A 26,008-nucleotide genomic window follows, 5' to 3' on the forward strand; every position below is an offset into this window, starting at 1 on the left:
AGGAGGCTTGGAGGAAAACAGAACGCTGCTTGCAAATCGTGGCATTTGAATGTGATGCTTATTCTCAAACAGGCGATAACCCTGAGCTTGCTGTAGTCTGCCCACTGATTCATTGCGTCTTGTGTCAGGGGAAGTCTCCTGTGTATTTTGCTGAAGCCTTTTCACGGGGTAAGGACAGCTTTTCTGGTGCGTATGGGACACCCTCTCGAGTCGCAAACACACGTCCCTGCTCACACAGCTCCTTACTCTTATGCTTCCCTTCCTGGGCCCTGGAGGACAGGCAGAGCACACTGGTCGTGCTAGCTGCACGTTGGGAGTTGAGAAATACACTGCAGGTCTTATGCACAACCAAGAATAAAATTTGTGCATGAGCCAATCTCTCTCCTTTACCCACTACAGAACAACACAGAAGATGTTTTCATGTGGTTTGCTCCCCCACACTTTGTAGACAGGCTCCACCTCATGCTTGAGGAGCTGTTGGGAGAAGTGCCTCTTTACGCTGCGCCTGAAGTTTTGTCATTTTCTCTTGTCAAGTCATCTTTTGCTATCAAAGTGCACCAACACCAAGAGGATCTAGTGCCTTGTTGCCAGAACAAAGCTTGTCTCTAACTCATGCGTAGCAGCAAAGCCTGATTTGGTGTGATGAATTAATGAGTATTCCCTGGTGTCTAATAATAACGGTTTAATTAATGATGGAGCCTTTCCCTCCTTCTTGATCTCTGTCTTTTGTGTTGTCTGACTGGTTTTCACAAAGCTGAGAAGAACTTTTACATCTTTGAGGCGTCCATCCATCTGTAAAATCTGGCTGAAACTGGCCAACAGTCCTAGAAGTTGGTAGGGGTGAGTGTGAAAAAAGTAATCCTGTAACCTCATTTTCTTAGGAAAGCAGACACGCATGTTTAATTCATGAAGCCATAAGCAAGTCCGGCAGACTGGATCCCTCCTGGCGTGAGCCTGCATTATAATGCAGCGGAGCTCCTCTTCAGGAATACCAGAGCCCTGGGCTGCCAGGAGGAGCAGGTCCGGGTGTGACACCTCATCGTCGTCCCCGCTGGGGCTGGTACCGCCGGCAGTGGGGCAGGCGGTGTGAGGTTGCTGCTGCCGCAGGGAGCGCTGGTCCCGGCTTCCCCATAGGACGCGCCAATTCAAAATGTCACAGCGCTAGCAGTGATGCCTCGGGATGTGCCAGCACTATTTGTGTGTCGTATGTTGGTGGAGTGATAAACTGTCACTAGCAATTGTAGTGGTGGTAGGTGATGGAAGAGGGAAGAACAAAGGGTGCTGAATGGCCCCATCCCCTGATTCCTCATTCTTGCCTCACTCTTATTCTTTAATGTCATTGGCCCCAGGGATGGATGTCACTAGTGCCTGCCTCTGGTCTCCACTTCCAAGCTGTTCCTTGTTTTTTTTTTTTTCCTGTGTTTTTTCCTTCCCCTACCGCCTCTGAACTGTACAAAATGAAGAAAAAAGGAAACATTTTTTAACTTTTATATAATTTTATATAAATGTTTTTTTAATTTTTAAAAAGGCTAGCATGAAATGAAAAGGAAAAAGGTTGTCTGTGTTTGTAAGTGCAGCATTAAACCCGACCTCTGTAGACTAGAAGTTGGCAGCCAGGCAGCCCTGCTGAGGCACGGTGTGGCAATGGCTGGCTGGGTTTCATGGGCCCGGTGGACGTGGCCTCGCACCACGGGCCACATGCACCCCTCTGCCCACCGAGGCCTGCTCCGAGCCAGTGTCATCCCTCTCCAGAAAAGTGTGTAGCATATGCACGCATGTGGCGAGAGCCTCCCCGCAGCAACAAACACCGCTCCCTGGCACAAACCAGCCTACTTGATTGGGATGTAGTTAATTGAGTCTGTGAGGCACAGGGGGGTGGGAAGGTGGCAGAGCTGAGCCCGGGGCAGCCCTGCGATGCGGCAGGGCAGGTGTACGGACCCGCAGCGTGCACGCCTGCCTGAGCACGGTGAGATAAACCACCCTCCTTTCCGTGGCAGCAGGGTTATACGATCTCTGATGCCGCAGCCAGCTGGAGGGCCCTGCGGTGATGTCCCAGCTCCACACACTGCTCTGGCTGCGGCTGCAGAGGTGCAAACAGGCGCAGCTAGCGAGGGGAGGCTGCAGCCACCGCAGGCTCTGCTGGCTGCGCGGCCGAGCTGTGATCGGCACCTTAGTAGACTTAAGAGTTGCCTTGTGGTGGAGGAGGTGTGTTTCACTCGTAATCATGTTGCCATTTGAAGAATCTGCTTGTCACTTGCTGTATTCTGCAAAGCAAGGATCTGTGGATAAGGTAATTTCTGGAAATAGTAAAGGAGACGAAGAAGCTGCTGCTTCTGAGGCAGCCCAGCCTTCCTCAGACCCTGTACCCTTTCTCAGGGCTTTCTCAGCCCTGAAGTCACCCTGTGATAGGCGTATATACTGCTTGCTTGCCTACTGCAGTTTGCAAAAAGGTCGTTAGTGGGAGGAAGCTGAGACAGCAAATCCATATTACATCTTCCACATGACATGTTTGTGTAAAGACTGTGAAGTTCTTGTTTGCTATAAAGAGTAATATGATGCAGTGCCGTTACAGCGTAGGCAAAAGAAACAACTCCCAAGAGGCTACAGCTCAGTCCTGTAAGCTGGAGGCACGAAGCCAAGCTTTCTTAGGGGCATTTTCTCTCTCCTCCACAAAATCCCCTATCAGAGTCCCACAGTTGTCTTCAGCCACCCCAAACGAGAGTGGCAGGGAAGTTCCTATGGACGGGAATGTCCAGCATGTTCTCATGAGCCTTCTTAAAAACAGGTGGTTTTCCAATTACTTGTGACTATTGCAAATGTACGTTTAGTTACTGTTGTTACTAACCCAAGCTAGCTCTCTGACAATTTAGGACCACAGGCTGGACCCTCTAGGACGTATCTCTGCCATATTCTTTGCCTGGTTTTCTTTTACCTCGTTATCTCTGCCTGGACTTGGTTGGACCTTTAGCTCTAGTTTGTGGTTTCCTTCTGCCAGACAAAACCTGTGCTGTGTGTCCTGGGTCTGAAGGTAGCACTGATTTTGTTTTTCATTCCCTGCTATCACTGCTGTTTCACTCTTTGTACAACAAGTTGTAAATACCAGAGGAGGCATTGCAAGGGGTGCTGCTTGAGAAGCCTTGGAGGCTGACAAACCCTCTGTTAGTGCTCGGAGCACTCGGATGGAGAAGCAGGTGGTGCCTGTGGCAGACGATCGATAGACACACGGTGGCTGGCTTTGCGGGATGTGCATTCTCAGCATCGCTGCAAGGGCTCCTCTTAGTCTGGAAGCAGAAGCAACGTCCTGAGGTGAACCACAAGACTGCTTCTGCCCATTGATGCAATGAAAGCTTGTGTCAGCAGAAATTTTTTCTCACATATATTACCATGTATGCATCAAGGCTAAAGAGCTGTTTCCTACTCAAATTCTTCCTAGTTCTTACGTGTGAGTTTTTTCAATATTAAATTCTAACAACAAAATCTGCACACACCACCACCACCACCCTCCAACCCCCTGCCTATGCCACAAATGCAATCTCATTTCTAGGTCTTTGATTAAGGACACCTTTTTATGGATTAACATATGCTCTCTGTTGAGTGGCAGATGTCTGTGAATCAAAAACTGGCACTTGTGTTCAGAAGGGCCAACCTAATTATGGGGTAAGGAGAAGGTCTTTGAGGGGAGAAGGAGATGTTGCAGCATGGGAGAGCTCCAGATTCTGCAGGAGTCTCACAGACTCTCACAAGGAAAACAGTGGGAGTAGGAGAGGGCAGAGCTGGGTGAGGTGGCATGGCTACGAAGAAACCCAACCTAAATGCGTTACTGAATTTCATAAACGATCATCCATCTGTGAGAACAAAGAGCAGAATATTTTGGCACTTGATGAGATTAATAATTGGAAATCGGATTATTGTTCTTCTAGCATTACCCTTAAGAGAAACTCCAGTTCAGCTGTGTTCTGCTGTAAGCTACCCAAGAGGCTGTGCCTTGTCTTTGGCAGCGGTCGTGTCTTTACCTGCCCCCTGTGCCTGCCGAGCCACCAACACCAGACTGCTGGTCTAACATGGCCGACATAAAAAAAGTCTTATTTGTAAAGAAAAAAATAACGTGCCCCGCTTTGCTAATGTTGGATCATTGGCCCCAAAGGGAGGAAGCACCAACGTTAAGATTTGAACTACATACTATTTCTTAAACTGTGTAATGACCCAGGTACCCCTGTATGCATATCTGTCCTTCAAAAGCGGCAGGACATGTTGCTGACATAAGATGTCCTTTTACAAAAGGGCTGTGGTTTTCCAGGCCCCGAAAGGGCCAATGATCCAAAAAAGGAAGGCAGCACCTAATATCCATCATAAGCCCTGTGTGTTTGTGTAGGTGTGTGTACATATACATATGCATGTATCTACCTACCTACCTATCATTGCTCTCCCAGTAGAACCCAGTTCCATAGGTCAGGGTAACAAATCAAAATCCTGTTTTACTTTTCAGTATATATTATTTATAACTTTTATTCCCTGGGAAGCAAATGAGCCTTACAGTCTCACCACCTAATTGTATTGTAAAAGCTATACAGTTTGCCTTATGAATCTAGCCTGGTTAGCCTCAGTCATGGTTATTTATGGTGTTGCTTAAAATCATTGTGTCTGACCGTATTCCTTACAAAATCTAGGGATCCCGGAGTCATTTGGTGTAAATACAGGCAAAAGTGTTTCTGATACACCTTTCCTTTTTATGCTGACATCCGAGCCTGCTACCAAGTCCTTTAGTCGGCAGGGTGCTGCTGTTTGTTCAGCTGGACAGTATGCGAACGCCATGACATTTGAGGCCCATGTGCTGTGGTCAGAAAATGGCCAGAATTATTGAAGTACAACATATTGGATATTTTCATGAGTATTTTCATTCTCTGACTGACTCAAAAAAGCTTCCTGAAAAATTGACCTACATTGTATAGAATACCTACTTCATTAGGAAACATTTAAGGAAACCAACAATGCATATTTGTTGCACAAAGGGTGACGTTTTGCCAGTAACAAGTGGCGAAGAGCTGCTGCTCTCTCCACTTTCTCAGAAGCTTGATATTTGTCTGGCTGCTCTCTTGACAATTAATTAATTCAGCCAAGTGCAGTGCAGATGTTTGTACAGACACAGAAAACCTCGCTCCGTTGCAGCAGATGAGCTGGCTGAGTCCCTTGCACGGAGTACCCAGCATACACGAGTGCAGGGCTCAGCCAAGTGTGTGAACGTGCCTTGTTTCAGAGCGGAGCTGGGCATGTGCTGCCCAGCGTCCTGGAGACCCCGCTGCTCTTTAGAAGCAGAAAAACTTCCTCCTAACATGTCCAAGCACACTATCAGAAGTTGTGCACTGGGACTTCTCTGTTCTCATTTCAGTCTCTGCCCAAGATTTATGGATTTGGGGTGGAAGAGACGAAAATGACCAATTCTCATGTCTCAGCTGTATTCTGTTCTGTCATTGGGTACCTGCTCTTTTTTTGTCTCTATCGCTGTATCTTTCTGCTAAATATTGCTTTCGGCATTGGGGAGGCAGGGAAGCAAAGAACAGGCAGAGGGAAAGGTCAAGCTGCTCAGCCTGTCACAAGCAAAGAGCTTCTGAGAAAATGGCTATGAAATAAAGGACAAGTTTTGTGAGCAGCATAGGTAATAGGATGCAATTTTCGGGGGATTTGAGTCCCTGAATGGCGCTTTCCTCTGTCTGTCTGTCTGTCCATTAATAACACTGTTGGCCAACCCCAGGGTGCAATATGACCGCTCTGTGGTGGTGCAGGTGCTGTCAGGGCAGTGAGGGGCTGTCAGATATAAACTAGCAAGGGTCACCTGCTGAAAAGTTCTGGATATTTATATATATAACATGGATAGCAAAAATACTAGCTCTTTCAAAAGTCTCATCAAATTGAAAGATCAGGAATGTGAACACCGATGAATTCTAAGTTCAGTGCTTTCCATTTTCATACAAACTGGAGATCTTGTTCTCTGAAATAAAACTTCAACCACAGTCTCGCTTTGACAATTGCAAATATGCTTTTCTAATGTTTTGTACTTTTTTTATTCTTATTGACGCATCATGGTTGTGATAAACTGTATTTTTGCTGTATGATCAGGAATTCTGCCTCCCTCAGGAAAACATTCTGGACTGTAAACACATGAGATTTTTTTAAAGAAAGAAAAGAAAGAAAAGTAACAGTATTTATTAGAGAAGTCTTTTGTGTCTCTGCTTTTCACTCTCACCTCCTGTTTAGTTACTATTTATGTACAAAATCCATCAAGAATCCTTCTGTTAATGTTCCCTCACAGAGTTGCAGTAAGATTGTTGTGCTATATTATTACTTTTGATCTAAAAGTTCTTTTTAAAAGTAAGTGCCAAAAATTCCTTTAAATAAAGGGCAATGCAGTGTAAAATATATATCTGTTCATATTCAGCAAATGGTGCAGTTAAACCAAACCATACTGAAGACTAAATAACAACCAACCCATTCTTCACAGCTGCCATTTTGACAAGTGCCATTTAGCAAGGATGTAGGAGCTTTGTTTGGCCACCGCTCATCTTGTTATGAAATAGTGCACTACGTGTGCTCGTTGCAGAGGTTCGTGCATTGTACTGCATCCTGAGGCTCTCAGCTTTGCTCTGCTCTGCCTTATTTCTCAGCAGGGAAATACATTCAAATGCAAACTTAAAGGAGAACATTTGCATAAGGTGAGAAAACTAGATTTTAGCCCCCTGCTATTATCTTTTTGCTTATCAGAGAGAATAAGATATGCAGGGTTGTTCCTGGGCAGAGTACTCCAACTGGAGACCTTTCTTGGCAGCAGCTTGTCTTCTGGGCTATGCCTCCAGGATCGAGGCAGAATTTAAGCCGTGGTCAAGCACTGCTGCTCAGCAGCAGCGATGAGCTCAGGTATTGACTTGCCCCTTCCTGATGCCCTGTGCCATTAATCCAGTGAGCACAGTTTGCTATGAAATCGATCTGCTTGCCATTGGTCATGCAGGGCTGGATTGGGTAGCTGCTGGCTCCTCTGGGCGGCCAGGCTGAAGTCACAGCGATGAGTCAGCTCAGTAAGTGCTGTCTGATGTTCATGGAGACATGCATGGTGATGGGCCACTTGAGAGGAGGTGAATAACTCAGCAGCATTAATGAGTGGAAGCATAAAAGCTCCATAGATGCCTAATAGGAGAGCCGCAGTAGGAAGATCATCTTCTCTGCTGTTGAATGCTTGAAGCATCTTTCTTCATTTTGGTAACATGATATAATTAAGGACTGTTTGGTAGGTTTGATAGAAAGACTTGTGAAGCAATGCTGTGGCTCCTTGGGAACAGGGTGGAGGCAGCCCCTTGTCTGCTGGTGACCCATCTGCTCAGGCTCAGCTGGTGGGGTGGCCGCAGTGACAAAGGAAGGAGACCAGCCAGGAGGAGCGGAGGGTTTGTCCATGTCCACGCTGGTGAACATCCCCTGTGCCCCCCATCTGGAAGGGACCACCATCTCCCCAGCATCGATAGCTGTCTCTTCCAGGAGACACGGCTCTCTCCAGCCAGCCGTAGCAGAAATTGATTGTTAGAAGAATTGCAAGAGATGCCTTGTGGAGAAGGGACTCGGTATATTTTGTGTATTGAATTCCTGCATATGTGGAGGTCAACGCTGGAGTTGGAGGAGACATCTCCTTGAGGAGCTGCCGTAACATTCACTTTCTTGCTTTTTCTAAAGGAAGGGTCAACAATGGTCACAATGAAATTCATCAGTAGTTAACAGAGTTGTGCTAGGCATGCTAAGTTGGTCTTAACCACAAATTATCATTAATCCTGTCCCTTCCAAGATGATATTTTCTCACTGACGCTTTTGCTATTTGTATAGTGTGATAGTTCCTTAGTATCATCTCTGTTGGTGCCCCTCCAAATGCTTTGTGTTGATAGTGTAGGACAAAGGGAAAATAAAGCTGTATTGGGTCAGGTCCTGCAAGGTCTAGGTTTGAACTGCCCCTTTTCCCGAGGGAAAGATACTAGGGATTTTATTGCAATATTGAAAAGCAAATGTGAACAGATGGGACTATAATCTGGCCAAACTTCCATCCGGCCAAGTTACTGACTTCAAACCTGGAGAGTGGTGCAGCAGTTGATGGAGAAATTAATGCTGTGTGCAACATGCACAGTATGTGCACAGAGGTATTTGCTGTCAAGTAACAATTGTTTATAGTTATTTTGATTTCTGACTGCCAGCTGGCAGACCTGACAGCTGATATTAAAGTTTGGGAGGTTTTCTTAGCTGTTTTTACTGAACTGAAGTGAGCTTTGCTTACCTTTATGCTGGGAGTCACTTCATAGTTTGCTGGCATCTTAGGCACTGGTGTCTGCGGTGTGATAGCTCTTAACCTTTCTTTGGAAAACCTTGGGCCTGGCTCTGAAAAAGTCTTTCAGTACAGAGGACCTTCACTAGACAAAATGCCTACCAGGGCAGATCCCGTTGTAGCAATTTGGTGGTAAACACATCAGCACAATGAAGCAATCTTCTGCCAATGAAAAATTAAGCATTTGGCTGCAAGTGGCATTAATTCCTCCTGAAGGTTTTGCACTATGAAACACAAGTATCCCCTTCTTTCTTAGTTGAAAAGCTATACCTATATTTATTTACTTCAGCGCAGAATGGAAACTTTGGTGCCTGGGAGGCACGTTGTGGCAGCAGTACAAACAAAGATGTTGGGCCACATTGCTCTCAGTGCCATCGCCTGGCAGCGCCGTTTCAAGATGAGTGATGAGGTTTTTCGAAATAGCACAGTGAGTGTTCTTGCCTTGGGATCAGGAAAAGCTTCAACATTAATTTACGTTCAGAGATTAAATAAAGCCCTCCATTTTTCATTGGAAATAATTAGATTTCTCTGTGTTCCCAAGTTTTATCAAATATGTAACTAAAAAAATCATTTTGTCTGCGTCTTTGACCAGCATATGAAACATCACAGAATGTAATCATGGCCATAATGAAAGATGACTCCAAATACAAGACTTAATGCAAAATGTATGTCAACCATAGGAAGATGTACTTTCCACATTTTATTCAGAAAATACTTGTTACCTGTAGTTATATACAGGGGTCCAGATCCTCATGTAAATCCATGGAATGCTGCTGAGATGGAGTAAATGATGGATCCAGGTTTGGATCCATCCAAAGGGCAGAAAGAAGATGGGTCATGGTGTCTTCAGGTATTTCTGCAGGTTGGTCTGATTTTTCACCTTTCTTCTTTAAATAATATTAAAGCCAGAAAAGCCTAGCAGAGATATGAGTGTGATTAAAGCTACACAAAAAATTAGATGCCTAACAGCCTTTCCGTAGGAAGCGTGACAGCTCCAGAACACATCTCCCTGTTTTTCCTCCTCCCAGCTCTCAGCAGAGCCCTCCATACAGTGGGAAACACAGTTCGGTCCACTTTGAAACCTCCTCAGTGAGGGTCTCCTATTCTGTGTCTTTAAGGTCAGCAAATCCAGGCCATGCCACATCGAAGACATGTGCTCAAGACTGTGACCAAAGGATGATCCAAAATGCCTACATTTTTTGTTCTAAAATTTTGTAAAGACATCAGATTTTGAGATATCTGACTGACTGTAATTTCTATCAAACGATGAGACTACATAGCTGGCGTGCAAGAGGGGAGAGGGTGGAGAATGAGGACAAACAAAAGTAAAGAAAAATGCTCCTTTTGCTTTTTTGTTTCTTAGATTTATATGCTGTCATTTTTTTAGTTTTTCCTTGTTTATTTGGATTAATGTCTCCTAGGAGGTAAAGAAGTCTACATGTTTTTTGGAGCTGCAAGTCGAATAATCACCCATATCCAAAGCTCGATTATAGAAACATCTGCTTAATGTCTGATGAGATGTTATTTTCCCAGCGTGACATTAAAAGGAAGTGCTGAATCTGGACCACCTAAAATTGCTTTAAATCATAGGGTTCAGAGTATGTAGATAATATTCTGTATCCCCCTCTCATGAGTTCTTGCAGGAAAATTGGGAAATATTCCATGATAGGCACCAACTAGAAAAACTCAGCTCCCTGCTTGCTGTGCCAATAAGGAGAGCTTTTCCTGACATAGTTGCAGTGTGCTAGTTGTGTGCCGTTTATGTCAACAGCAAGACAGAAATGAGGTTCATTTGCAGGAAGGAAAAAAAAAATACAGGCAAGCCTAGTTTTGCATGTGTTTTGAGCACACTCCCAGCTATACCTATGAGATGTGTTTTACTTTCCTGGTACACGGAGGGCTGACCACGTTCGTAGGTGATATAAATCCATACAGGTCTGTTGAGCTTCAAGGAGGTCTGCAGATTTGTACGAGAAGAACATGAACACATTCTTAAGACTACAGAGTTGAAGTTATTGATGTATGGCATGCTGAGGTGTGATCTTGAACAGCAGGCTTTATTTTGGGTCAGAAGAGGTTTTTGTCTCTAGCATAAGCAACTGAGAAGGAGATTTTTTAATGGAAGTGTTGACATGACCTGAAAACACCAACAGGCTTGCTATGAATAAAAGTTTTATCAGCTACTGTTACAGCTTGGCTCTAGCAAATAGCAGTACTGAATTAAAGAGATTTTAATGATTTATGGTGTTCTGACAAACCAGTCCTTCATCAATCCTGTGATAAAGCACAACTTTTCAGCAGGGAAAAAGTAAAGTCATAAGACTCTGAAAAATACCTTAAGGAGTGAAATGTGGTGAGGTGTTTGGAATAGAAAACAAAATCAGCTCTTGAAGATTTGTTGAGCTGGTAACCTTGTACTTAGAACATGGCTCCTGAGGATCTCAGTTATTTTCCATTTACTGCAACTTCACACCTTTTAATTTGCTTTATACCTGAGCAGATAGGTTCTGGTTCTGACCTTTGCATCTGAAGGAGAGACTGCATTATTAAAATTCTTGTTGTTATTCATAGAGATGTAGCTATAAAGTGGTCCCAGCCGGCTGAAACCATTAATTGCAGCAAAGCTGCCACAGTACCAGGTGTCTCCGGAGGCCAGGTGCCCGTACCTGGGTGTACCCCTGCGGATGTGCACAGCACGGACCCCTCCGTGCAGGCTGGAGATCAGCCATACGGAGTTGGTGTGCCCGCTGCTGTGGCCATCAGGAGCCCAAAGATGGGGGGTATTTGCAAACAACAGCAGAGTAGTAGCAGTAGGGACCTGTTCGTGCCACGTGCCCCCAGTCTGTGAATGTTGGCATCTCACCTGGGCCAGTTGTGGAAGCGGGTAGGAGCAGCGACGTAAGCGTTACACCTGGAAGTGTCCGCTGTTTTGAGGACCGCAACCGCGTAGGTGAGCATCCAAACGCAGGGAGGCTCTGCCGTGCAGGCCTGGCCCTGAGCAGTGCCATCGGCCTGATCCAGTCCAGAGGCACGGCCGAAAGCCGGAGAGACGTGGAAAGGCAGAGGAGCGTTGTCGTCACGGCCAGCAGCCACCCGCGTGTTTGTGTCACCGAGCCTGGTTCATCAACATGGCATAATACGGAAGATTACTGTGCAGATTGGCGCTGGGACCAGAGCTGCAGATGTCCCATTCTTGTAAATGGGTCTTTGTGTGCTGGAGATAATAGTTGGGAAAAACACTGCCAGAGACACTGCTGTCAAAACTGTTCCCAGGACAAAGTTCTGGTTAAATAAGCTGCATAATCAAGCAATGAAGGTTTTTTTATTGTTTCAAAGTATGTTTTTATTCAGGATCAGACAGTATTATAGTAACGTGTCCCTGCTGAGTGTGGGGTAAGTGTCACGGGTTAAGCTGTGTGCAGCTGCGGTCCTGCTCCCAGGACATTGCCTCCGGCTGCGGTGGTGCAGCCTCCCCGGGGCATCTCAGCTGCTGGAGCTGCGGGGCTCTCACCGCAGCCACGGGCTCACAGCAAGGTGCCGTGAGGTCCCTCTGGATTGCACCAGACCTATTGTCCGCTGGCCAACAACATCGTCAGAGGAGCACTTCTAGGGACAGGTCTGAAATTTTCCATCTTGCCCAGAACGCCCTCCACCAGGACCAGCTCTGAAGGGATGGTGAGGGGCTGCACAGGCTCCTGCAGTGCCAGCTGTCTTTAGCGTTTCCAGCCTCTTGTGCTCATTGAGCCAAGCTCTGGGTCAGCAGCCACGGAGGCGGAACACCTTCAAGGGACCAACATCCTTGAGATGTTGGGTGCCTCTTCTGAACCTGTTCTTGTAGGGGAGCTGTTTCTGGGTGGGGGTACCTGTGGTCTTCAGCCCCAGCCCTTTCCCCTTAGATCAGTTGATTTTATTGTCCTGTGTATCAGGTAATTATCAATTTACTTTTTGTTCATGATTCATCCTGCCTAAGGCACACAGCTTCGTGCTGCCCATAGCTGCACTTCCAGCCATGCTCGAGAGAGCACATCTGTCTGTTTGTCCTTCCTTGTTTGCTCATTTCTGGGTGTTGGGAGAGGAGAATGTCTGCAGAGCTGGGCAGCGCTGTCAGATGCCCAGGACCCAGCTGCCAGGTCATTGCTTCTGTCAGAGTCAACATGACTGTTGCCTTTTTGAGGATGCTTTTGATTAGATAAATCTGATTTGATATATTTGAGGTGATTTTTGGTGGAGGTTGTCAGCGGTTCACACCTGCTACTACGCGTAACTCGTGCTTTTGTGGCTTTGTAGGAGGTGCTGTTTTCCATGGGTTGTCACAAGGCAGTAGCTGGGAACCAGCACGGTAATTAGATGGATCAAAGGAGGTTTTGAGCAAGGGAGTGTCCCCAAGAGAAGGCAGGGGATGGTTTGGGCACAGGCCACTTCCAGTCGCTGGTGGCCCTCCAGGGACCATGCCCTGGCCGGATAGGGAGGACCTGGGAACGGACCCGTCCTGGCTTCAGGTGGAGCCCATCGTTTGCAGACTGAGTCTGGCCCCCTTCACCGTGCTGACGGCTGGTACCCGGCAGCAATGGATGAGCAGCTGGGACAGCCCGAGCCAGGGAGCACGGGGCCGTGCTGGTGGTTCACAGCCATGGCCCTGGCAGAGTCGCCGTCCCCTTCGTGTCCACCCGCTCCTGGGCTTGTGTGGAGTGCCGTACCTGCATCCTGGGGTCCTTCCTGGTAGGACACAAATGTCATGGACAGGCCTGTGGGAAGCAGGTAGATGCTTCCAGCAGAGCTCCATCCAGCTGCTCACCATGGTTCATGTGCTTAATGAATCCCTGCTATTTTAATTATATCACTGCAGATACACCTAGGAGGCAGCTTTAAGCTTTGCTATCTTGGCTATGCCTAAAAAAAAAATTTGATTAGCTGGTTTTATCTTTAATATTTATGAGAACTGTAGAACAAGTTAATATTATCTTTTAATTACAAGTGTTACACAGATGTTAATTACCAAGCAAAGATTATATTTCAATTACCATCAGCGCCATCATAATACAAAATGGATACGAAGATTGCTTTTAAATGACAGGGTAACTGATACTGTGTCCTGTGCAACCGTGATACTGTGGCCATGTCACATGCCTTCGGTTTCTCTTCAGAGTAGCATGATCCCTGTTTGTTACTTTCCTGATAGCAGCTGAGGAGTGATTTCAATTTTTTTTTATATTATTGGCAAGATTCTGTCTGCAGCTCTTGGTACAAAACTGCTCTCAGACGGTGAAGCAGAGGGGGTCCTGGAGGCACTGGTCCCTGGACCAGGGGGTCGCAGCCTGCCGTGCCTGCCAGCCCCATCCTGCCCGCTGCCAGTGCCACCGCTGTCCCACTCTCCTCCTGTGCAGGCATCACTCTGCCCATCACAGCGTTAATTGCTAAATAAAGTCCTCTCCATTTCTTCTTTAAAGGCTGTGAGACAGTGATTTCCCTCCAGCTGATCAGACATAGCTGCTTTTAAAGAATGAAAACTCAGAGAAGTGGACGGTTTGTTGTCTGAGTTTAACAGATGGGTTGTTAGAAGAAAGCTTGTCTAAAGGAGATGAACTTATTAAAAGTCAGTATGGGAGGTTTGCTTTACTGTCTCTATTTGCTCTACAAACTCACTCTGGTTTGCAAGAAACTGGTAATCACAAGCTTCTTGCTCTTCTCTACAAGGAATAACTGTTTGTCCCTGGTTTTGTAGTGTGTCTTCAAAGTCTCAAACCCTCACTGAGCACCTGCAGGTGGTTTCCAGCCGTACTGGAGTGACTGGTATTTAACCCAGATATTCCCTGTGAGCCCAGTGGTCAGGTTGGTCTCAGCAGAGGTGCAGTAAGCATGTGCTTACATGGCTCTATCACAGATTACCAGTTCTTCTCTTTTCTCCCCATTTCTGCTGTAGCATTTAGTGATTAAAACTGAACTCAGTTCTTCAAAAAAGCTCGAGCTGTTTATACATCATGGTAAGTGCCTCCTTACTGCTTCTGGCCCTTCAGAATGAAGAACTTAGTTCCTCCTGCTCCAGAGGCTGCAGATCTCCCATTTCCTTGACATCCTTCCTGAGGCTCCTGCCATGCTGTCCCCTGTAGTAGAGGCTCTTTTCCTCAGGCAGTCCCAAAGCCTGCTGATGCTTTTGGGTGCCACAGGCAATTTTACGTTTATGCTTCACATTTCAAGTTTCAACCTTGCAAGTAAAATGGCAGCTATATAGATATTGGGGAAAATGGGGAGGGATTTGGCTCCGGCAGCCCAAGAGAGGAGAATGAGCCCCACCGGTGGTCCAGCGAAGGTCCTCCTGTGCTCCAGCTTGCGTCTCGGTGGGACCCGGCAGACCTGGCAACTGCTAGGTCTCACTGAGCTTGCACAGCAGAAGCACTGCAGGCTGGACCGGGTTTTTGCCCAGTACTTCATGTCTTCTGTGCTGCTGTTCTCAGGCAGAGACAGTGCGTGGTCCTAGGCCACCAGTGCAGGATGCAGTTGGTGTCAGAGGTGTTTGATACTTCCTTTGCTGGGTAAAAGCTTAGGGCCAGATTCTGGTTGTGCTTTTGCTTATGATAATTCCTCATGACTTCGTTGGGGTTGGCTTATTTTTGAGAGCTGAAAACTGCTGCTCCAGGTGATTAATGGTTGGAGATGGCTGCTGGGATCAAATAAGCTCTACCAGAGGGATCGATGCATCATCCCAGAATCACAGCCTTTGCCAGTATGACCACTTAAAATTGCAATGCTTTTCATCTCTGGAGAAAGGGAAATACAGAGACTTTAATATCTAACTGGAGTTCTGTAGGTTTTCCACACTGGGAGTCCAGACAGAAATGCCCAATGGAAGTCAGTGGAAGCTGGAGGAGAAATCAATATATGTAGACAAGGTGCAACCACTCCAAATAAGCATTTTTATAAGCTAAAGCAGTGTTCGGCTGTGGTTCACTGTCGTGTAGGATTAAGGTGTTTGATGTTCGGTGTGTAGTGCTTGCTAATGCTAAGCCTTGACTCTGCTCTAAAAACAAAATAAACGAAATCCAGCTTTGTACACTGAAACTTCCTGATGGCTCTCAGCCGAAGTCAATAAAGTGTCTATGTATGTAAGGATTCCAGCACATTTGTCTCGTCTTTCAAAGGCAGAAGGCACTGAGAGATTCAAGAAGAAAACCTACTGCTCGCAGTTCGGAAGCAAAAGGAAGATCTCTTGAACCCAGCTGTGGGTATTTGAATCAGATGTGACGGTAATATCCTGCAGAGGACAGGATCACAGGTGCCTTAATTTAAGACGACATCTGCATTTGCAGAAGGAAAAAATAATCTTTGTGCAGCCAGGATCAAGCAATCTCAAGTATTTATCATCTCCGCAGATCCTGCCCAGAATGCAAACTACTTGCTTTTGTTTGAGCCCAGACAAATTTTGCTGCCTCTTTATAATTAGTTTGAGATAGGTCAGGACATGCTATTAAATGATTAGATGACCTTTCATCTGAGTGGGGATTTCGGCCCGTTGGATTCCTTCAGAATCAGCAGGAAAAAAGTTATTGGATTTCTAAAGAGAAGTGGCAAAGCCTACCTAAGAGAAGGCAAGTTGGACCGAAAAATGTACAGAGCAGCAAAAATTTCAGCGATTGGGAAAAGTATCCTAAATTAACAAGAACAAAAAAAACTTCCAAAAAGGACATAATGTCTGAGTCCCCTGGACACCAGAAAACATCCAAATCCCGGCTCTCTATTTCCATGCCAACTTACACCATGGTTGGGTGGAGAATAGAAATGACTCTTGTAAGCAACAGCTCAATAAGTGATGCGGGGGAATAAGAAGCCAAGTAATTTCTGGCAGGTTATGGACTTTGTTTCTGCTTTTGGTGCTTAGTCTTCAGTGTGACAGAGAGTGCTTTGATCCTACAGACTGAGGTTTATCCTGAGACTTTATCCTACAGTCAGATTTGTGTGAAAGTGTAAATGGTGCATATGCTTCCTACCAAAAGAGCAAGGTTCGTCCCTGCAAATTACAGTCCTGGTGTGGGTGGTAGTAGAATACGAACCAGTCAAAAGTGTAAGTCCCTCAGATATGTTCTACTTGTTTACTCCCAAGATTAATTTTTTATGTTTTTTTTTATTTCTAAACCTTAAATTGTGGTCTGATATTTGAAATTCTTAATGTTTTCCCTGGATCAGTTGGAAGCTGGTGAAAACAGCCACCACCAAGCTGACTCCAGGGCAGCGGTTCAGAGCCGTGCCAGCTGTTCCCACTCCAGAGGCTGCTGTTCGTGTGTTCTCAAATTAAAGCTGGTCCCTTTGTCCCCCTCTTTGATTTTGAGATGCTATGGGAAAATCAGGTGAGCTTTGGGTGCTGTGCCACGTTTCCGTGCGGTGTCCATTTGCCCTGTGGGAGCATTGCCAGAGCTCAGCGCGGCACAGCACGGAGGAGTCCGGGAGGCACCCGGCGCTGCGGCGGTGGAGGGATGCAACCCTGCTGCCCTGCACCCAGCGCCCCGTGGGGTGCCTGGCTCCTGCCGCGGGGGTTTCTCGTGGCTTCCCAACCCTTGCCTTTTTGGCTGTTCTCACACCTCTCTCTCTTCACCGATTATTGGGGCAGTTTAAATGGAGAGATTTACTGTCAGCTCAACCAAGGGGGAGATGTTTTGGCAATGGGAAGCCACAGGGACGGCTTTGCAGCAAACGAGGTTGGGGACATTCTCCAGGCGCTACTGCATGACAGCAGGGAGCAGTGCCGCGTGTCTGCTGGCGGGAGAGGCAGTGCCGAAAATCTCCTGGGTGCTCATGAAAGTCGAACAAAGTCAGGCTGGCTCCTTGACTGCTTTTGCTGATAAAACCCAACTTTGTGCACAAAGTGGAGAGGCAGCTCTGAACACTTCTGTTAATGTACTGCGTTTTTTAATGAGAACTCTTACCTTAAAGAAAGGTGAGTATTTCAAAGCCAAGAGTCAGTTTTACCCGCCTGTTACTTTTTCAATATCACCTAGGTCAACGCTTCTCGTTAGTCCCCTCTAAATTAATGAGATAGCTGGGGCTGTTGAGTGAAGACCGAGATTGTCCCAGATTCAGGTGAGAAGAAGCTGCCAGCTATGGTGACAATACGGGCGTTGTCATTGTCTGGGGCCCCATAAAGTGAGATCGAACTGGGAGATGTTAAATGCACATCTCATGTCTGAATCGCAAATGCAAGCTCCAAACCCTTTATGCTTTTAATGCAATAAAAGCAAAGGCAGCTGTATACAAACCATTTGGCAGCAGCTGAATGTTCAGGGTATCTGGGACTCTATTAAATCTTTTATGTGCCATGTCTTGAGCAATATACTACCAGCTGATGCCTGCCTTCTGCTTCGCAAATCTGGCAGCATTACATACAATTTTTTCTAATGGCTGTATTTAACCACTGAAAATTTCCTTTGTGCAGCGAGGGACCGCATTATGCAGAACGAGGACAAAGTAGTCTCTTCTTTCTGCTTTCTTGCCTTGCTTCGCATTGTAGATCTGCTCGAAAATGGATTGATATCAATTTAAAAAACCACTCTGACTTATTACCAAGTAGATGTTTATTCCTTCCGCAGGAACAGATGCATGAGTGGAGAAGCACAAAACAGAAAAGATAGGTGTTGGGGCTCTGGCGTTTCGGGGGGGGGGGCGCATTTCTGTAACCAGGGGCGTTTTATGAAGGGTTCCTGCCTGTGGCAAAGGGCCTAAGTGGCCGAGCGTGGCCGGGGCAGCACCGGCACCGGTCCTGACGTTCATTCGACTCGCGTTAGATCCCCGCCAAGAGCTGTATTAACGTGACCATTAACTATTACCGGCTGTGGTAACTATAGGGGTACAAAGAGAGCATAGCCAGGGCACCGGGCAAGTGCCCCCTCGCGCCAGTTGTCCATCGGCCGCGGGGTGCGCTGCCCCGAGAGCCGTGCCGTCGGGCAGCACCGCAGTGGGGACCGCGCATCGCCTGCAGGCACGCGCCCCAGGCCACCCTGCACAGGTCAGCCAGCTCCCACTCATCCCACGTGGCTGCCCCTGCTCCCCTGGCGTTATGGGAGGCTTGGCTGGAAGAAGGACGTTTCCATCAACGCCCACGTTAGTGTTCTTTTCCGGAAAAGAGAGAACAAAAATTTCCAGAGCGCCTGAAACTGGCATTGCTCTGTATGTAGGTGATGCTGTTCCATTTCAGAAAACTATTTATTATGATTACAGAGTACAAAAAGTTTTCATCATTTTCTCATTTATTGTACTAGGTTTCCATTTTCCCTGCAGAGAAACAAAAAGCAAATGACATAAATATAAAATGCAATGCCTGTTAAGGTACTGCAAGTCACAACCTAAAAAAAAAAATATTTAGAAATTAATGAGCTTCTAGCTATAATGCGAAATAAACTGAAATCAGGAAGGAATGTTGTTCAGCGCCTGGGTGGCTGTTACTCAAAGGTTTGTTTTTAGAGAAGTTATGTAGCAATGACCGTGTTTTAAAGGGATATGGTTAGGTCTTTTCTGCTCGAAGAATTTATAAAATATGAAGTTATTTTTGCCTGGTTTATTAAATGTACAACCAGTTTAGTCTGCTTTAGGCAGTGGTTGGATCCTGCTGGTGCCTTGCATTGTGCCAGGTAGTTCATTATTATTATTAAGTTTGCACAAAGCAAGGGTTTTGCCTTACATTTTTGTATTCTGAACAGTCCCTGGCAGCTGTAGCCGATGAGCTTTTGCACACCCACAGACGCCGGAGGGGACCGTGCCTGCCGGGGGACGGGGCTGGGGACACCCGTTCTCACCCGATAGCTCAGAGGTGTGCGGGGGCACAGGCTGCCCTGCCTCGGCGAAGCTGCCAGCGCAGGACATGACTCTCAGGACCAAGTGCCGTTTGCGGGCGTCGGGCTTGCTGGTGCCACTGCAGGCAAGCGTGAGTTCGACCCAGAGAAAATTGCTCAGGTCAAGCTGCCCGAGAATGAGCCTTTAACTTGAGGTCTGAGGTGTGCGTGGAGTTATTTCAATACATAATTTTCCGTTCTTACCATAATGGTAATGACGACTGCAAAATAATCCCCGTAATTTCAGCGTGCATCGCTAATTGGGATGTTTTTATCAGGCTAATGATAACCACCTATTATTTTGTCACCTTCTTGCTGCAGTGTGTCCTCGATGATATTATATTGTGCGCCATTAGCACTTGCAAATGGTTATTAATGGCAGTATTTTAGAAGCGTGGAAGAGTTCAGCGGCTCCCGTCTGTCTGCGATGTTTTCTGCTGTCTGCAGAAGCTCCCTTTACTTGCTCCTGTGCTGTGTAAGTGTGACCTGCTCTCTAAGGAGCTGCCTGAAGCCACCCCCACGTCAGCCTCCCTGTGCCGCTCTGGATGAAGGCTGTATGACCAAAATGCCAAATTACTTATTTTTCAATGAAAATATATCTGGCGCATTGTAATCGTGAGCACGTCTGATAATTAAAAGAGGACAGATGTAATTACAGCAGCTGTAGAAATTCCATTCGTTCACTTAAAAATAGTTACCTTGATAACTAATTAGCTCTTTTAAAGATAGTCACCTTGGTAATGAAGGTGTCGTTAGTATCAGAAGAACCGAGGGAGGCACACCCAAGGCAATGCCGGCAGGGAAACCCGTGCCAGCCCAGTGGGCTTTGTGCCCATCGGCCGAGCGGCTGCCGGGGCCAGGGGCCGGCTTCTCCCTCCAGGCCAGGGGCTGCCGGCCGGCCCGGCTCTGCATCCCGGGAGGGGGATGGCTGCGAGCAGCTGGTGGGAAGCGGACGTTTTGTGGGGAGGGGGACCCACCGTGGACCCCTGCTTGCCCGGCCGTGAGAACAGGCTGTCCCGTCCGTGTGGTGGGAGCAGAGCGGGCAGGGGCGGGAGGCAGGAGGGAGCCGGACAGCGGCAGGCAGCGTGGTCCGCAGCGTGGTCCATGCCTGGGGAAGGACACGTCCCCCTTCGCGATGGCTTGTTGCTGCGTGGGGCTGGGAGCCTGGGCGGGCTGCGCAGGGGGGGCTCTGGGGTTACAAAAACCCGTCCGTGCGCGGGGGGTCTGTGCCTCGCAGGGACAGAGTACCACTGCCTTTCTAGGGGCATGATGTTTGTTGTTAACAAACGTACATTTCAATCGCTTTCTGCTAAAACAACTAATATTATTTTGACCTTTCTGAGCACAGCTACATATGCAGTAGATTAAAGCCAATCTGCCGGAGGTTGGCAGCCGGCGGATGTGAGCAGAATGGAGTCAAGGCTGGGAGAGAAGCCCCACCATTGCCCGAAGCCGGTCTCCATTCGGAGGCAGTGAGCACAAAGCTCTCTCCCACGGCTCCCAGACACCTCTCCCTGCTGGAAAGCTCTCCCTGGAGCCGGCTGTCACATCCTCGAGGAAGTTCTTGTGTGGCTGTGCAGCGAAAGACAGCCTGGGTGAGGAGGGGCAGTGCCCAAAACATGAGTGAACGGGCACTGCACTTGGAGCAGGGATGCTGGTGTCTGCAGATCCCAAGTCACAGCCCAGGGATCAGGAATATTCGATAGCGGGGTAGAAGTGCTGAGCGGTGTGGGTCTCAGCCTGGTAAAGCAGCAAATGAGGATATGAAGCATTTTACTAAATCTCTTTTTTCCTTCCCCTTCTGTGGTACTTTAGGTGTGTATTGTGCAGAAGAGAGACACTGAGAAGATGTATGCCATGAAGTACATGAACAAACAGCAGTGCATCGAAAGAGACGAGGTTCGCAATGTGTTCAGAGAGCTGGAAATCCTGCAGGAAATCGAGCACGTGTTCCTGGTGAATCTCTGGTGAGCAGCTCCTTTCCCTCTGCCTTCTGGGGCTGCCTGCCCTCAGGTGCTCGCAGAGCCCCATTCTCCCCGTCCTCCTGGGGTGTTGGATGTCCGTGGGAGCCTCCCAGTGAGCAGCTACAATGGAAGTCCGTGATAACGTGAAATGCATTCAGGAAACATAGTATGGAAGATATCCATATGTTATGGCATCAAACATTTCAAAACAGCTTAGCTTCTCTTTTTCCATCAAAAACCTTTGTGTGTTTGTTGGGTTTTTTTCACAGCCTTCTTGCAACTACCCCTATCAGGTCCCTCCTAAGGAACCCCCTGCCAATTTAACCATAAAGTATTTTTGTACCATGGTGTGTTGGTGTGCAGTTCAACTAAGGTGTCTTGTGGCAGTACGATGCTCCCGGTGATTGCCATTAAAGAAATGGTCCATTTCATGTCCATGGAGATACTGAGAACTGTGACAGTCTGTGGTGAATCAGATACTGCGTGGGGCCAATTTTTGTAACAAATAACAGCTTGAAAAGTCAAAGAAACTAGCATTTTTAGAGATTATGATTTATAACTTTTATTAATACAAAAATTATACAATATATAGTGTTTTACACAGTATTTGGTCCCTCTAAAGGACTCGATCTTGCAGAGATTGGCTAATAGTTTAAACAGAACTGCTCTCAGCAGTAGCCAGTGTGTTCAGTAAAGTGTTACTAAGAGAGGTCCTAACTCAAGACATTTTAGTGGGTGGTTTAAAGCTCTCCTGACCATGTTTAGGTCTGCGCAGGCACTGCAAAGGCAGCTGCATAGGCGTACACTGAGGGATGCTGGTGGGGTGGGGGAATTAATATGGTTGTAGGGCAGCCAAGGAGATGCACTCCATGTCATTTTTTACTGTGACTATCTAGACAGGACGTGTTTCAAAAGCATTACCAACTAAAGCTCTTTGTTAGATTTCAGCCTGATTTGAGGACTTTTTTTTAAATTAGACCCTAAAACGTTACTGACTAACAAGGATAGTTTTTGCCAGTGCGCACACAATGAAGTTACTATTGAGCAATTTGAAATGTAACTATTTTTAGTGATCTATTACTGAAAAAAAGTTATGAGAGCTCTTCAGATTATCAGATGCGTGGCCTTTTGCTGGAGAATGACTAAGGGCAAAAAATGCTTTGCAACACGTTCACTGGCCATGTAAAATATATCCTTTTAGAGCTCACATATATCATTATCAAATTTTGCACAAAAAATTAATTTACAAGTTTTAGAAAAGAGTGCATCGTATCTTAAGATCGTTGGTTAGTTTGGAATGAGACCTTAGCAGTCAGCCTCATGATCCTCTCCCAGCTCCTGCTGCCTGGGGGTCCGGGTGGTCCAGCCTCTCTCTGCCTCCCCTGCCCTGTGAGGGAGTGCCCGATGTGGGGCAGGGATCAGAAAATCCAACGTCTTCACCCATGGTCAACCAGCATGCCACAAACCGATCCTGTGCCAGCAAGCATCTCTGATCACTGCTAGGAGGGAGCTGGGGCAAGAGCAAATAGAGGACACATTGCAGGGTGATAGAAACAAGGAGTTGATGGCTTATATTCTCAGATTGCAGGAAGAGTGACATTATGAGAGGTGATGGAAAACCTTTGATAGCCCACTGAGTAGAGGATGACAGACTGAGAAGGGAAAAGAAGAGTGGTCCCTTCTCTTCCTGTATATGAGACTTGGGTTGCTCAAAATTTTGCCTAGGATTTATTCCCCCAGTGTCTTGCACACCCTTGGCATGGTTTGAAATGCATTCTTTCAAACAATAGCATGGCTTTTTGTAAAGGCAGGCTTCTGCAGCTGTGGCTTAGAGAGTGTCATTAAGGCAGGTAAGCACTTTTTCCAATCCAGTGGGTTTTGAGATTGCCTAAAAATTTGTGCAGCCACAACCACAAGGAGAAAATAGTAACTGTAAAATAAAGGCCATGCTTAATTGTAAAATAAGGGGTAAGCAAAAATGATATATTATGTAAAAAATGTAAGGACGTGCATCTGCAATGCACAGTGCACAGTAATCTCCTTCAGTGATTGCAAGGCTTATGTTACTATTGAAATCTGTTTTTAAGGCTAGACTCAGTGCCTCGTGAACAGCTGCCTGATTTCACAGAGACAGAAGAGGGGCAGAAGCAGCAGTTTTTCCCAGGGAAGCTGCACACCTTGGGTGGCCGGACAGGCTGAGCCTTGGGCAGCTGGCTGGCCACAGGCATCCCTTCCCTCCCCGGCGATGTTGGACGTGCGGCAGGCTGGTGGGCAGGAATATTTTAAAAAATTCAGAAAGTTTTATACTGAAAGTGATGAAAGTTGGTAATACTTTACATACTTTTTGTTGATCGGTCACTCCAGAAGAGCCAAATCGGTTAATATTTATTTTTTCAGCATTTTAGCAATTGCAAATATTTTTTTCCAACAAGTAATTAAATTCTTGAGAAAACTTGCTCTCTTAGCAAATTTTTCCCTTTCAGCTCGTACTTTTAGAATAAACCTACATTTAAGATGAGAGCAGAAGTGTGTGATTCATAAGCATTATACAGTCCCACATACTCTTTCCTTAGAAATACTATCACCAAATATAACAATTGAACTTTGTTTTGTAGTGTATCTTCACTGCTGTCAGTCTCCTGTGGGATCCACTGCAGATTTAGAGAGGCGTTTTACTCTACAGTAAATATAAATCTCTTTTTCTGTTTTTTTATGGTTAAATTAGCAGTTGTGTTTTCCAATTCATTTTCAGGACAGGGAGAGATATTTTAAGTAGGTTTATCAGAGTGTTCACAATTGAAAATGCAAAGTTTCTCTGAAGTGACTGGCTAGCAAAGCCCCGAGCTCTGCCTGCACCTCTGCCTGCAGCTCTGCCTGCTGGTGGGGTTACGTGGCAGCGCTCGGGAGGGAGGTGACGGTGGCAGGGCGAGCGCGGGGAAGTTAATTGGGATACTTCCCTCTTCAAAGGAAGTGTTGCTTAGCATAGCAATAGGTTAAAAAACAAGACAGCGTCTTGAGTTGCACTTGCTTAATTAGAAAGGTGTAAGCACCGATGCTGGCATATGCTTGTAGTGGGACTGTTTGCAGTTTTCACAGGAGCTGTGTAATTAGGAGGGGGAAAAAGCCTGACTAGGTTTCATAACTCCTGTGAGACTCAGCCCGCTCGCTCACATGCCACTGGTCCCGCAGGTATTCCTTCCAGGACGAGGAGGACATGTTCATGGTGGTGGACTTGCTTCTCGGTGGCGACCTGCGCTATCATCTGCAGCAAAACGTTCAGTTTACGGAAGAAACGGTCAAACTCTACATCTGTGAGATGGCGCTGGCTCTCGACTACCTACGAAGTCAGCATATTATCCACAGGTAACCATGTAGTCTCTTATTCGCAGTTGGTAGCTGGCAGGAGCTGCCTGTGCACTGCGCTGCCCACGGCTGTTTTGGGGTGGGTGATGCTGTCTTTGCTTAATGCCACTGGTGCCCCTGAGTCAGGGAACAGCTGGCACTAAACCACACTGGCAGTGCTGGTCCTGGGCACCGTCCGCCTGCTGGTCCTGCTCCCCCGTCACTTGGAGGAAGCCTGATGCTTTGCTGGGGGCTGAAGGCACCTTCCAGGATGGGTTTCAAAGCGATGAAAGGCTTCACAGAAATAGGCCCTGTACTGTGTTATTAATTTTCCTTGGAAATTATGCCTGAACAAGCCCAATGCTCCCACTTTTTTGCCCAGTTGCCCAGGAAAAGTATATTTCTAGTCCATCATGAAGGAACTTGTCTAATGTTAGGGTATTTTTGTTTTATTCATTCCTAATTTTTGATAGATTAAAAAGTTGCAGTTTTTTTGTTGTTGAGTTGCATTCTTGATCTGACTGAGATTTCATCTTGCTGTAACCTTGCTTCTTTTTCCAGAGACGTAAAACCAGACAATATCCTCCTCGATGAGCAAGGTAGGATCTCTCTGCCTTGCTTTGTCTGCCTCCTTCATTCAAGGGACAGATTCTTTACAGTCTTGAATACCGTGCATGCATCTTTCTATCTGGGAAAAGTGCGGGAAAAGAACCACTCCTTCTGACTGATTGGTGTTTGGTTGAACGTACCTGTGCATTGTAATGCCAGGGAAGATCCACCAAGGGCAGCCCCTCTCCTCGTTACCCCCACCTTGCTTCATCCACACTCTGCCTCCTTCCTCACTAGTGCCCCAGTGCACAGGTTGCCCATGCCAGAACTGCGGTACCTGGCATCGTGGGAGGGCACAAAGCGCAAGAACTGACTTTATTGAATTATAGAGTGAGTGATCTGCGCACATACTTTTAAGCTAGTTTTGATGTCTCCCCGGGGGGTATGGATCTGGGCTGAGCCAGGTGGAGTGAGTTCAGAAACCTTTATGAGGGCATCTATTGGTAATACTGTCTCAGTGGCCTACATAGGAGAAGTACCAGAGGACATCCTATAATGACCTCTGTTCCAGCACTAGGTCTTATAAAAAAAAGACATAATCTCTCAGGACAGCAGGCTCCAAACCATCCGAGTTTTACCATGAAGCCTCATCAAAACCAAAGCTTGCACTTGCATGGAAGTTAATTAGAAAATAGCACAGGGTATAAAGCCCAAACATAAATGGGAAAAAGGAGACGTAAGGGAAGACTTCACAGGACAAGGCAGTCTGTGATTCACACACCACTTTCATAACTGTCTTGTAGATAGAGAGCAGAAAGTAGCCTCCAGAAGGGCAAATGGCTGGGTTTTCTGTTTACCAGGCTGGCTTGAAAAATAATGACCTATTCTGAATTTTAATTTTCAGACCTGATGACAGAGAAAGTAGAAACAGAGAGAAGGTGTTCCACTTTTTGAAATATCTTAATGATTTCTTCTCACAGCCTTAGGGT

The 26,008-nt window shown here is 46.6% G+C and overlaps 1 protein-coding gene across 1 annotated transcript in view; it reads left to right on the forward strand.

Annotated features, from left to right (window-relative positions):
- The window catches only part of STK32C (serine/threonine kinase 32C), an 88,485-nt gene that overhangs the window by 55,535 nt on the left and 6,942 nt on the right, over window positions 1-26,008 (forward strand). Inside the window, exons 3-5 of the mRNA XM_010581940.1 lie at window positions 20,980-21,131; window positions 24,318-24,491; window positions 25,032-25,069. Of these exons, the coding sequence (XP_010580242.1) occupies window positions 20,980-21,131; window positions 24,318-24,491; window positions 25,032-25,069 (364 nt within the window). The remainder of the gene's footprint in view (window positions 1-20,979; window positions 21,132-24,317; window positions 24,492-25,031; window positions 25,070-26,008) is intronic.

This window comes from Haliaeetus leucocephalus, unplaced genomic scaffold (assembly GCF_000737465.1).
Source record: "Haliaeetus leucocephalus isolate CR32 unplaced genomic scaffold, Haliaeetus_leucocephalus-4.0 Scaffold830, whole genome shotgun sequence".
Classification (NCBI taxonomy): Eukaryota; Metazoa; Chordata; class Aves; order Accipitriformes; family Accipitridae; genus Haliaeetus; species Haliaeetus leucocephalus.